Here is a 14,072-nt window from a genome sequence, read left to right as displayed (position 1 = left end):
TTATTCAGGACATAGAAACATTTTAGAACCCAAAGAAGACGTTTTATTACATTTGAAACTTTCGGAAAAAAATAAAAGGTGTAATTATTGGAACATTATGTTGGGGAAAAAGTTATATTACTACAATTGAGTCATTAAAAAGTATTAGGGCTGCAACAACTAATCGATTAAATCGATTAAAATCGATTATTAAAATAGTTGCCGATTAATTTAGTCATCGATTCGTTGGATCTATGCTATGCGCAGAGGGTTTTTTTTGGGGTTTTTTTTTTATTTAAAAAAAACCTTTTTTTATTTTATTTTTTTTACTAAACCTTTATTTATAAACTGCAACATTTACAAACAGCTGAGCAACAATAATGAAACAATAAGTATGGTGCCAGTATGCTGTTTTTTTCAATAAAATACTGGATAGGATAGAAATGTAGTTTGTCTCTTTTATCCGATTATTAATCGAAGCAATAATCGACAGATTAATCGATTATCAAATTAATCGTTAGTTGCAGCCCTAAAAAATATATATACATTTTTGTAACATTATGTTATTATGTTGGTGGGAAAGGTATAATACTACAACAGTTAAGTCAACATATGATGGAAATAAAGTCAATAGTACATACAGAAGTACAAATACTGTATTAATCCCATTTTTAAAAGTTTAAATATTAGGAAAATAAATCTTTAAAAACCCAGCCAAAAACAAAAAACAGGGCAAATAAGTGTAATGTAAGGTTAGCAAACATTTGCCTTTAAATGTTTCTAACTTAACATATCAGAGGTTGGTTGACAAAATGTAAAAAATGGACCATCTTCCATTAAGTGGTACATTACAGTTCAGTTAGTCATGGTAGAATTCCACTGCAACAGTGTCTAAGAAACAACGGTCTCCTGGCTGCAAGCTAACTGGTAAGCAGACATTTCATCCAAGAGGAGAATGAGGGCATGGAGAAAGTAATGAGAGACTAATGCAACAGTCTAAGCTAGTACTTGATTGCCACTGTGGTTATCTTACTATCCTAATGGAAGGGTTAAGTTATTTGAACAGCAATGCTTGGTGGAAAGTATAAATACACAATGTTTGGAATGCTTCATAGTGCGTAAAGGGGACTTACGTGGAAGAGTCTCCGGTGATTTCAGCTGGCATCAGCGTAACCTTTAAGCTCCCCTCTTGGTCTGTCATCACCTCTGCTGTCACGTTACCTGAGATTGGCGCAAAAACACAAAGTCAACAAAACTAAATCGAAAGAAAGTTTTTTTAAAAAGGGGCAGTGTAGTAGCTCCAGGAATATGGGAAAGAGGAGGTAGCAGAGTGGAGAACAGAGACCCTCTTTCTGGAAATTCTGGGCTCACAAGCCTGGGAGATACTGAAAACCAGTCTGATCCAGTTCGAAGCCACCTCACCCTGGGCAGTTAACAGAGCCAACAGCTACAGAGGCACAAGGAGCTGAATGTTTGTACAAACCCTTGTTTGCATTAATAAATATAAAGTATGTAGTTTCCTTTAAAACTATGCACACATTGAGGCATTCTACGAATAATTTACTACCTCGGGTTAAAGTAATAACACTGAAGCAACATCCGGTATGAGCTACTTTTCTAAGACGTTCTATCAAGACTAGATTTGAAGAACAATTTAATAGAAACAAACAGAAAGACAAAATATCCATCTATAATAATCCATCAAAAAGTCTAAAACGTGGCATGATCGCTGACTCTGAAGTACAGTCAAGCATGTAATAAAGCACAAGTCAGAATAAAGTCAATTTATAGGATGGGAAGTCCCATTGTGAAATGACAGCTAGTTAAGTAAAAAATTATCCGTTTTTATTTTAGATTTGTGGAGCCCACTATGATATTTTTTATTTATCCCTGAACTGCTTTAAAGTTGGAAGTCAGCGGTTATTAACAAGAGGAAACTGAGGTCCTATAGAGACAGGATGTAAAGCAATAAGTACGTACCTTCAGCCTCTGCCCCCTCTTCCTGCAGTTCATGTTTACCACCCAGCACATTAGCAGCAATGTTGTTCACCATGTTGAGGATGGCATCTAAAAACAAACAGCATGAATTTTATTTATTCTTTTACACAATAAACATTCCTCTGCTTTTTGTGAACTGCTGCTAAAATGGGTATATCCCACCCCCCCCCCCAGTAAATGTGTACACTATCAGCAAAGCCAAGAAGGTGAAAGCACAGTGGAAACATTCAACCCTGAGCCTGAAGGACATGACTATCTTTGGAGCGTGTAAAAATGCTGATGTTTGCTTGTGGAACCCCCACTGACATTCTTAACGCTTTTATTTGGGTGGCTACTTACTTGTCGCGGAGCCAAGCAGGTTTTTCGAAGCCTTGTCTTCTGATGGCTGGTAGCCGGGTGGATAGTCTAAGGGGTTAAAAACAGTACAGTATTTTTAGTATTTGTTTTTGGCTGCTTGCTACACCGTTACATGCTTCGAAGTAGTCAGCATACAGTTGAAAACGCAGCCATTATTGTCTCAATATATGGCAACACAAGTAAAACAGGTCCAAATTGTCTCCTGATGGTAATATTTACTGTGAAATTGAGCAGAGCTGCACGCGTCAGTTTTGGATTTATCTTCCATTCTTTAATCAGGACATGACTGTGGTGCAGCTGGAGGATGGTAGACACCTTGCGATTCTTCCTTGCGCTCACACCTTCCTTCCTTACGCTTGCTTGCACCTTTGTGTCTTCCGTAATGCGCTAGCTCCTTCGTGCCATTCTCGCACTCGCTCCTTTGTGGCTACCTAAATGCACTTCGTCCTTACTTCCTCGCGCCTTCCTTCCCCACACAAGCTCCTTCCTTCCTTCCTAGTGCTCATGCCTTCTTTCCTTCATCGCACTCACATCTTGGTGTCATCCTTGCACTTGCTCCTTTGTGGCTTCCTTAATGCACTCCCTCCTTACATCCTCAAATTCACGCCCTTCTGCCTCACACAAGCTCCTTCTTTCCTTGCGCTCGCTCCTTAATGCATTCGCGCCTTCCAGCCTTACTCGAGCCTTCCAGCCTTACTCGCACTTTCCAGCCTTACTCACGCCTTCCAGCCTTACTCGCGCCTTCCAGCCTTACTCGAGCCTTCCAGCCTTACTCGAGCCTTCCAGCCTTACTCGAGCCTTCCAGCCTTACTCGAGCCTTCCAGCCTTACTCGCGCCTTCCAGCCTTACTCGCGCCTTCCAGCCTTACTCGCGCCTTCCAGCCTTACTCGAGCCTTCCAGCCTTACTCGCGCCTTACAGCCTTACTCGCGCCTTACAGCCTTACTCGCGCCTTACAGCCTTACAGCCTTACTCGAGCCTTCCAGCCTTACTCGAGCCTTACAGCCTTACTCGCGCCTTACAGCCTTACTCGCGCCTTACAGCCTTACTCGAGCCTTCCAGCCTTACTCCAGCCTTACTCCAGCCTTACTCGCGCCTTCCAGCCTTACTCGCGCCTTCCAGCCTTACTCGCGCCTTACCGCCTTACTCGCGCACGCTCCTTTCTCATGCTCGCTCCTACGTACCTTACTTCCTCACACAAGCTCTTCTTTCATCGTGCTCGCTCTTTCGTGGCTTCCTTCTTCCTTCCTTCCATCCTTCCTTGTGCTTGTTCCTTCGTGGCTCGTGCCTTCCTCACGCTCACTCCGTGATTTTTCCTTCAACGGCAGCTTTCCTTTCTTTACAGCCTTACTCGCACCTTACGCTCCTTCGAGCCTTACGCGCTTTACTCGCGCTCGCTCCTTGGGGCTTTACTCGCGCTCGCTCCTTGGGGCTTTACTCGCGCTCGCTCCTTGGGGCTTTACTCGCGCTCGCTCCTTGGGGCTTTACTCGCGCTCGCTCCTTGGGGCTTTACTCGCGTTCGCTCCTTGGGGCTTTACTCGCGTTCGCTTCTTGGGGCTTTACTCGCGCTCGCTTCTTCGGGCTTTACTCGCGCTCGCTTCTTCGGGCTTTACTCGCGCTCGCTTCTTCGGGCTTTACTCGCGCTCGCTCCTTCGGGCTTTACTCGCGCTCGCTCCTTCGGGCTTTACTCGCGCTCGCTCTTTTCTCATGCTCGCTCCTACGTACCTTCCTTCCTCACACGAGCTCTTCTTTCATCGCGCTCGTTTCTTTATGCATTTCTCGCGCTCGCTCTTTCGTGTCTTCCTCCCTCACAAGAGCTTCTTTCCTCGCGCTCGCTCCTTCGTGGCTTCCTTATTCTGCGCCGTCCTTACTTCCTTGCACACCATCCATCCTTCCTTCCTTGTGCTCGCTCCTTCGTGCTTTTTCCTTCCACCCCAGCTTTCCTTGTGCGGCGTCCTTGCGCACTTTCCTTCCTTCCACCATTTCCTTCCTTTTTTGCGCTTCTCCCTTCCTTCCTTTCTTGCGCTCGTTCCTTCCTTCCTTCTGCTTCTTCTTTCCGTAAGGATGCCCCACAGGCCCACTCATCACCTTCAGCTTCCTCAGCAAGGAAGCTGCCATCTTTGAGGTGTGTTTGAACTTCATCATGTTGCAAAACTGCAATATAAAGGATCATGCATTTTCGGCATTCTGGAGTTCCTGTTTCACTTCATTGAACTGCACCCACCACCTGACTTTAGGCAACAATTATCTTCCTACTCGTGTTGCCAGCAATTTACACAATAAAGACTGTCTAGAATCATTTTCATTGGATAGTAAATCTATAATGCTCTCAAAGCGAGTTTATTACCTTCTAGTATTGTGCCTTGACAATATAAAATAAAATGCTTGATGTATTGCTTCTCATGGGCTTGGATGATCATCTTACCATAGTCTTCATCTACTAAGTACTCCAGCCTTTCAGACGGGTCCTGGGAGTCTGCCTCATCGTATTCCTCCACCATACTGGTTCCAAACACCCTACACAAAATACACACATGCTTGTTGATGTCCACAAGAGTGCCGACAGAGGAAAGAGGTGAAGGGTCGTTGTTACAACACATGCGTAAATGAGGAAATCCTTTGGGGGAACGTCAATAAAAAGTATCACTCTGCCATTGATCACATACAGTATGTTGGAGGTCGATCACTTGTTAACATACAAAAATTGGCAACATTTTGAGTTACAAGGATTTTGTCTGAACATTTTGACTGGAAAAAACACAAAAGACAGAACATAAGTTGTCCTAATAGGTTACTGAAATTTATTTTTCCAGCTTAGGTGATTTTATTTAATGTTTCAACCCTGAACAAGAATGGACTGAAGAATACTGAACACAAAACATGTAAAAAATACAAATAAAATGGAAATAGAATCTTCTACACCAGTGGTTCTCAAATGGGGGTACACGTACCCCTGGGGGTACTTGAAGGTATGCCAAGGGGTACGTGAGATTTTTTTAAAATGTCTGTCAAAAAGAACTGTGAAAAGAAATGCAACAATGCAGTATTCAGTGTTGACAGCTAGATTTTTTGTGGACATGTTCCATAAATATTGATGTTAAAGATTAATTTTTTTGTGAAGAAATGTTTAGAATTAAGTTCATGAATCCAGATGGATCTCTATTACAATCCCCAAAGAGGGCACTTTAAGTTGATGATTACTTCTATGTGTAGAAATCTTTATTTATAATTGAATCACTTGTTTATTTTTCAACTAATTTTTAGTTATTTTTATATCTTTTTTTCCAAATAGTTCAAGAAAGACCACAAGAAATTAGCAATATTTTGCACTGTTATACAATTGAATAAATCAGAAACTGATGACGTAGTGCTGTATTTTACTTCTTTATCTCTTTTTTTTCAACCAAAAATGCTTTGCTCTGATTAGGGGGTACTTGAATTAAAAAAATGTTCACAGGGGGTACATCACTGAAAAAAGGTTGAGAACCACTGTTCTACACGGTACGTCAATAAGGGGAACAATTTGATTTTGCCTATCATTCACAACCTACATCCTTGTAGTACATTCTAAATAGTGGAAAAACTGATAGCAAGAGGCAGCTAACAATACAGTTAATAGGGATTGACCGATCTTGCCGACCAAGCCCTAAAAAAAACATTCAACAACATTTTCAATAAATGCTGTAAGTATGTATTAGGCTGCACAATTTTAGGAAGAATCCTAATTGTCATTTTTTGGCCAAAAATTGCGATATTTAGATTGAATTAATTTGAATGCATAAAACTGTTAACTGTAAATAATGAGTGAAGGAAGTCACGGTACTTTTAAGCTGCCAATCAACATATTCTTGTCTCAAGTTGCCACACATTATAACAATATGCAATAATGTACTTTTAAGACATTTGGGTTCACGTATACAACACCTATGTTTGCTTCCACAGTCCACCAAAATCAAAAAACCTCAGCCTCTTGCGATTGATAATTGCAGTAAAAACATCTATGTGGATTGATGGTGCAGCCTAGTATGTATGTAATGTAACACTCATAAAAACATGTAATGTTGACAGTATTTTGGTCCTATTAAGCATTACTGGAACTTCCTTCCTGGGCGCACAGCAACATATACTACTTCCATCTGAAAACAACTACCACTAATCATAGCAGACTTTGTGAAACCAAAGAGAAGTCTCCGAGTACTTTGGTACAAATAAGGATCCAGAACATTGCAGCATCTTCCTAGCGATGTATTTGGGTCCAAGTTGAATTTCGAAGTTGACCGACATCTCGGCTAATGACCACAACCTTCCACTATACAGATGTGAGACATGATTTATAATTTAGGATGAACTTTTGCAAACTCAAGAGGCGATTCAGAAGCAAGCCTGTCTCTCTCTGTGAGCAAGACGCTGTGTTACTAAAAGTAGTTCCTCTGCGTTAGCTGTCATAATAACATTGTTGCTATAGCTTGGTTAATATACAAGTAAAGGGAGCGTTTGTTAGTCGCCTATTACGAGTGTTTTTTTTACCATTTTAACGCTCGCAAAAGAGAAAGACGTGTTCTTGTATCACACAGGGATAATGAATGATGGGCAAAATTCCTCAAAAAAAGCAGTTTTACTTTAAAACAATGTTTTGTCGTTTGACACAAATCTACCGGGGGTTGGAATAGTTTTTAGGTTAAAACACAAGGGAGGCAACAAGGGTGCCTCGGGGAAGGCTTATAGGTAAATGCAGTGATTAAGCCTGTCCTTCAAAACAAACTATGAGGGGTGTCGATGGAACCATAAAGGACTCTGCAAATACCAGTAAAGCAATATTGCTAGCAATGTTCCCTCTAATTTTTAATGTTTGTGAGCAAACGCAAAAACTCCCTGAGCATTCAGTGGAGCACATGTGAGCAACATCAGACATGCACACTGTGGCCACACCAGCGTCACACCTGTCCCAAACCTGACATAACAATTTAAATGTTTTATTAAAATAATTTTCTGATGTAAGTGATTTTGCCCCCTTACAATGACAAAAACAAAAAATCATGTTTTTCATGACCTATGTGCTAGTATTGTATGTCTGGCTGCGGGTCCTGCCTTTAAAAGAAATGTTACCCCTTTCAGAGATTACATTTAGTTCCTGCAACTTTCTGTCTGTAAAATACATCTTTTTATTAGCATTTATGAAATCTAGTGACAATATTTCATGAATAATATCCTTAGATTAACATTCTTAATAAACGGCAGTAAAATAAGCACACATCTGATTGAGGAGTCAGAGTGTTACAACCTGGCATTTACACATTGTGTGGCGTTGGGGTTGTCCGACTTTTTGTGTGGCCCTAAACGCAACACTGGCTAAGTGCCATGAGTGCGTGTGTTGGTGCAGGTGAGATAGAGCGAGTGGCTTCTGTTGAAACGACGGATGAAAAAGTTGGTTTAAGTCTGGTTTGTATGGCAGAAAATTACCAGTTTTTATAGATAAAAGATTTTTTAACTCATGTTTTTGGTGTGGTTACAAACAGTTTTGCTCAATAAAGTGATTGATGGAATTCCTGTCCGTAAAGTGTCTCGACAGACGATAATTGAACTGTGTTGACAAAGATTGTTTTATTCATTGGGGCCACACTTGTTGTCACTTGTCACTCAGAGTTGCATTGCAAAATCCTACAGAATAAATTGTAATGTGTTTATTTTGTTTAAAGTTCAGATGGGATTTTTGATTTTCTGCGCGGCATTAATTTGCTGTGCGCAGAGGACGAGTGAGCAGTGCGCAATTGCGCAGGCGCGCACCTTAGAGGGAACGTTGATTGCTAGCCTACTCTGCTGTCTTACCTGAACAGACTCAGGGGACAGAAGTGTTCCGACCCAAAGTGGGAAAGCAGCTCAACCTGCAAACACAAACAAAAAGTTGAACATATTAGATCTGTGTTAGAATAAATGGGTGAGTGTATGCCCCATTTAAACACACCAAACCAGCAAACACAGAATAAAATGATGAAAATCCAACAATGTTTCAGCTTATTAAGATATCCTTCACATGCATTTATGACATGTCCTCCGCTGTTGAAGTGTTAGACAACGACACTTAGGACAGTCTTGTGACACACAGAGAAGAATGCTAACCTTTATGTACTTGATGAACATCTGAGGCAAAGAGAGCAAGACAGCAGGACAAAAGGAGGGAGAAATAAAATCAGATGAAGAATTTAACAAAATAGTGTCAAGCATCGAGCTTGAAGCATCTTCTCAGTCTGAAAGGTTTGGCATGGACTAGGGTTGTACGGTATGCCGGTAGTAATTCAGTACCGTGGTACTAATGAATTAAAAAAAGATACCGGTACTTATTTTTTTCATCCGCATGCTGCCATGCAGAGGTGAAGTTGCTGAGTTGAACCCCACTTTTAGTATTAAATAAAATAAACAAACAACAAATGTAGAAACACACATTTTTACAATGGAGTTCAGGGTGCGCATCTTGCATTCAACCAATTGCAAGCGCTGCATGGCACGCTAACTAATAAGATGATTGTCAAGTTGACTTAAGTCTTTGCATCTTACCTTTTCGTTATTTTATCGGTTGAGTTGATAATTTACAATGAAAGAAGGTATTGAGCGTCGATACGGTCGCCAAAACAGGAGCAGCTGATTGCCTGCACCTGCGCTGATTGGAGTAGCGTCAGCCAATTCAGATAGCACTTAAAGTCAGCTGACAGTTCATCTTGAAACACTGTCATGTGTGACATGGGTAACACTTGAATTGCTATTGCCACATCCAATGGACACCTTTAGAACAGCTGTTTATTTCATTTAAAAAATGCAGCTCATTATTATATTCAGCAAACTGCTCTTGCGGGCCGGATTAAAACGGTTCGCGGGCCGTATCCGTACATTTGACACCCCTGGATTATATTGAACAATTAATCTGCACTCACTATGATTCAGTTGGAAAAATGATAAATTATGAAGAAAGAACTACATGAATGATGTGCTTTATTCGCATTGTGTTCTGGCATGTCTAATCCTGTTAAACGAAAGTAAGCGTTTTAAGGGAATATCTGACCTTTTAGCTGATACATAAAATGTCAGGAAGGGAAAGACAGTATAACAATCCTTAACAAAGACATTTCTTCATTCAGTCGATCCCAGGGTTGATTTACACAAAGCGTTCAATTACCATGCAGTCATAAGAGGGTCTCCTGAGCTTTAAAGCCAGTCTATGAATGCAAGTGTGTGTTTAGTTCCAGCAACTACAGCCCAGAATGGCAAAATGGTAGCGCTCTCCCTAAAGGCACGAGTGTACTTTTACATAAGACAAACAGGGCGTACCTTCACATATTTAGCATAAAGCTGCTCATCCAGTGGAAAACTCTGGATGATGCGCTCGTCGCGGGCATGGAAAGTCCCCAGCTTCACCCACTTGTTGGTGGGATACCTGCGAAAACAGCGAGTGGCAGAGTGGGGTCAGTCGCGTGCTAAGCACAGGTGCTAAATGCCACACAGTGCTAGGTGTGACTAAAGGGTGGTCCTTACATGCCACAGTGTGCAACATATGAGGTACTGGGAAAAAATCTGAAGCTCTCAATTTTATTATAGTGGGTTTTTACATATTCTATGATTAACGGCATAAAACATTGAAATAAAGAAGCACAATACATTAATTACATGCAGACGTCATGCACCAGTCACGGAATAAAGTGCACTTCTAGCAACAACACCAACATTGTCATATTCAAAGTGAAATAATTGTGTAGTGGACCTGTCACTGAGGGAAACAACAAAGTCCTTAGGCGTGGATGAGAAGAGCTCAAAGTTTGCAATGTCCAGCTGCTTGACTTGTATGCGCTCACAGAGCTCGATCACAAACCTGCACAGAGATGCACAAACGTACATTTCCACGGCAAACTCATCACAGGGAAGAAACCCTTTTGTCACTCACCATATTTTGTTGCTGCAGGGATTCAGCATGTAAAGATCCATGTTCTCCATGAGAATAGCGGAAGTGCTCTGTAGGAAGACCATCAAAAACAAACGCAGAGTTCCGGTAAATGCTCTAATTAAAGTCGCAAAAGGAGAGGCTTTGGAGGCAGGCAATAATAGAATTATAATGATTTGGATTGCATGAGAAAGTAGAAAGCTAAACATAGCGCTCTTTGACCACACCGTCATTTCTGATGAAGCATATTGCACAACACAGCAGAAACAGAATCAATGCTGGATGGATGGATAAAAAAGCAAATCTAACACTAACAACTGAGTAGAACAGCGGACATTTTAAAGCGCACGCAGAGCTGGATAAAGGAGCTATATGGTAACCACTCAACATACTTCAAATACAGCTACTAGTTAAAAAAAACTAAAACATAATTAGGACGTTTCCTACAGCCACAGCTGTTAATGCTAATGTTTTAGACCACGCATCCAGCAAGTATAATGAAGCCTAACCTAAAATTGTACTTGTTCTACTAATGACAGTATAGTAGAACCTCAATTTACAAAACCCTGATTATAAAAATGTTTCAATTTACAGACCACGGACCGAATAAAATATACTTTGTTGTACGAACCTTGTCTCAGTGTACAAACGTTCCACCTTTTAATAGCATTTTTCCAGTTATTCTACCTCAATATGAGTAAAGTGAAAGCAATGGACAAGTGATGTGTGGTTTAAAAAAATATAGTGGTATCCACAGCGTTGTCGACAATGCCCGCACCGTCTCCCACCCTTCAGCTATACACCAAGAAGATTAACCTAAAAGGTCAAGTGGATCTTAGTTTTATTATCCCTAATCCTTGTAGCATCCTGGCTGTGAAAGGGGAATGGCACTTTTTTGGGAATTTTGCCTGCTGTTTACAATCATTATGAGAGACAAGAACACATGTACATTTTTTTTTTTTTTTAAGATTCTATAGACGATAAACGTTTGAGAGATGCGGCTAATGGGAGTCACCATTGTAGCCTTCAAAGCCCCTAAAACAACTTTAAAACACTCCATCAATGTTCCATATACACACCGCAAGTATATATACATATATATATACATATATATGTATATATACATACATATGTATGTATATATATATATACATACATATGTATATATATATACATATATATATATATATATATATATATATATATATATATATATATATATATATATACACATATATGTATATATACATACACATATATGTATACACATATACACACATATATATATATATATATATATATATATATATATATATATATATATATATATATATATATATATATATATATATATATATATATATATATATATATATATATATACACACACACATATATATATATATATATATATAAATACATATATACATATATACATATATATACACATATATACATATACACATATACATATATATACACATATATACATATACACACACATATATACATATATACACACATATATACACATATATATATACATATATACACACATATATACACATATATATATATATATATATATATATATATATATATATATATATATATATATATATATATATATATATATATATATATATATATATATATATACACATACACATACATATATATATATATATATATATATATATATATATATATATATATATATATATATATATATATATATATTTATATATACACACATACACAGTATATAATGTAGTAACAGACACATTCATAACAATATGTAATATGTTCATTATTTACCGTATTTTCGTCATTTTATGAACTACCATAACTTTTTTTCTCAGTGCATTTATTTCCATAGCAGCGCACTTCCAACCTCCGGCAACAAATGTGTTCCTACTTCCGGGAACAAACGCATGTGTGTGTTCTAATCATGGCAGACTTGGTAACAGACAATGAAGACGACTATTTTTGGACAAATGAGGATTCACAACCTTATCTTTTTGAAGCTGAATATACGGAGGATGAACTGCTGCTTATAGAAACGAGCACAAACAGAGGCTGAGACGTTGGAGCAGACGGAAGCCGAGAGGGTGAGGTCGGTGTGTTTTGACGCTCCAAATGTGGAACTTGGAGGCAAGCTTTGCAGACATAAATGTAGTGCTCACCCAACTAAACCGGGAAAAAATATGTCTCCTCAGTGTTCACTCTTACAATAACAATGTCGCTACAGCTTGGTTATTATACAGGTTACGAAACGTAAATGAAGTATTGTTGGCAGTTTTTCGATGCATTTTCAATGTGATTAAGGGGCAGAATGAATTACCCCCCTTAGCTGAATTGCTAGCCACCTCTGATGAGCCGATTATTACAAAATAGAATGCAAAAAACCCCAAAACCTTTTGTCTTCTTGTCTCAGAAGGATTGTGAACTACAGGCAAAATTCCCCAAAAAAGTGCAGTTCCCCTTTAACGGTAAGGAGTTTTGTGATTTCAAACTGTGGTGCACCACCGGGCTAGTAACAGTGTGCATGCCCACTGGAAGATAGACAATTCAGATAGTAGTAGTTATTTTGAACTTGTTATTAAATAGAAAGTTAATCCTTAATCCGCTTATGTTTGTTTGATATACAGTACTTTATTGAGCTTTATATTATGTTCAAAGTGTACAAACTTTTACTAAAATACAGACTTTTGTCGAGGCTAGAACCCATTATCAATGTTTATATTTGTTTCTTATGAAGAACTTTACTTAAATATTTGAACGTTTCTATTTACAAACACTTTTCAAGAATCAATTTAGGCTCGTAAATCCAAATCCACTGTACATACATTTTTATACAAAAATATGTTTTATCGTACCACGGGTGAGTATGTTATTTTGTCCATGTTGGTATCAGATAAGCAGTTAATAGTCATCAAAGCCAACTCTGCACTAATATGAGTAAATTAAATTGTGTGCCAGCAGTTACCAACCTTGGCCTCGTTGTTTGCAGACAGTATCTTAGCGCCGCATTCCACCGAGGCGTAATTATTCTTGAAGTTTTTCTGGACCTTCTTCACTGACTGGGTGCTGCCGCTGGTGGCCGTATGGAGACTCTGACCTGCAAGGCAGGAAAGGACATTATTGTTATGCAACACTTTTAAAAAGGCATGCATCGCTGACTGCTGCACATTGCGTGTACAGGGGCAGAAAGACACATGCAACCTAAAAAAAACAGTTAGGGGTGTAACGGTACACAAAAATTTCGGTTCGGTACATACATCGGCTTAGAGGTCACGGTTCGGTTCATTTTCGGTACAGTAAGAAAACAACAAAATATAAATTTTTTGGTTATTTATTTACCAAATTTGTAAACAATGGCTTTATCCTTTTAAAATTGGGAACACTATAATAATTCTGCCCACGTTAATCAACATTAAACTGCCTCAAATTGTTGCTCAGATTAAATAAAATGACAAAACTTTTCTTCTACATATAAAAAGTGCAACATTAAACAGTTTCAAGTCAACTCATCATGCTTAATTTATTACAGCATTTGGGAAGTCTGTAGCTGATTTGTATTATGTAAATGTTATATTTTTATCAACACGTGATAGCAGGGACCCTGCCATTCAAAACTAGGCTGCTACATTACTAATGATTAATGTAACTATAGCTGAAAAAAAAAATGGTACAATAGCAATAGGAGAGACTATTCATCCCTGAACACCATGGAGTTCATGTAGGCTTAATGATGCACTTACATTATTATATCAACTATCAGAGACAGAAACTTTTCATTTAACATTATGT

The 14,072-nt window shown here is 38.8% G+C and overlaps 1 protein-coding gene across 8 annotated transcripts in view; it reads right to left on the bottom strand.

Annotated features, from left to right (window-relative positions):
* Positions 1-14,072, bottom strand: part of suco (SUN domain containing ossification factor) — a 91,771-nt gene that overhangs the window by 19,402 nt on the left and 58,297 nt on the right. For 7 of the 8 annotated variants that reach the window (XM_062038829.1, XM_062038828.1, XM_062038836.1 and 4 more), the window contains 10 exons: positions 13,253-13,380; positions 10,263-10,330; positions 10,083-10,190; positions 9,653-9,758; positions 8,450-8,470; positions 8,159-8,214; positions 4,758-4,849; positions 2,317-2,382; positions 1,960-2,046; positions 1,113-1,200 (listed from right to left, as the gene is read on the bottom strand). In XM_062038829.1, coding sequence (XP_061894813.1) covers positions 1,113-1,200; positions 1,960-2,046; positions 2,317-2,382; positions 4,758-4,849; positions 8,159-8,214; positions 8,450-8,470; positions 9,653-9,758; positions 10,083-10,190; positions 10,263-10,330; positions 13,253-13,380 — 820 coding nt within the window. The remainder of the gene's footprint in view (positions 1-1,112; positions 1,201-1,959; positions 2,047-2,316; positions 2,383-4,757; positions 4,850-8,158; positions 8,215-8,449; positions 8,471-9,652; positions 9,759-10,082; positions 10,191-10,262; positions 10,331-13,252; positions 13,381-14,072) is intronic. The other variant, XM_062038833.1, reaches the window with a different exon arrangement.

This window comes from Entelurus aequoreus, linkage group LG27 (genome assembly GCF_033978785.1).
Source record: "Entelurus aequoreus isolate RoL-2023_Sb linkage group LG27, RoL_Eaeq_v1.1, whole genome shotgun sequence".
Taxonomy (NCBI): domain Eukaryota; kingdom Metazoa; phylum Chordata; class Actinopteri; order Syngnathiformes; family Syngnathidae; genus Entelurus; species Entelurus aequoreus.
This window is presented reverse-complemented; position numbering and strand designations above follow the sequence as displayed.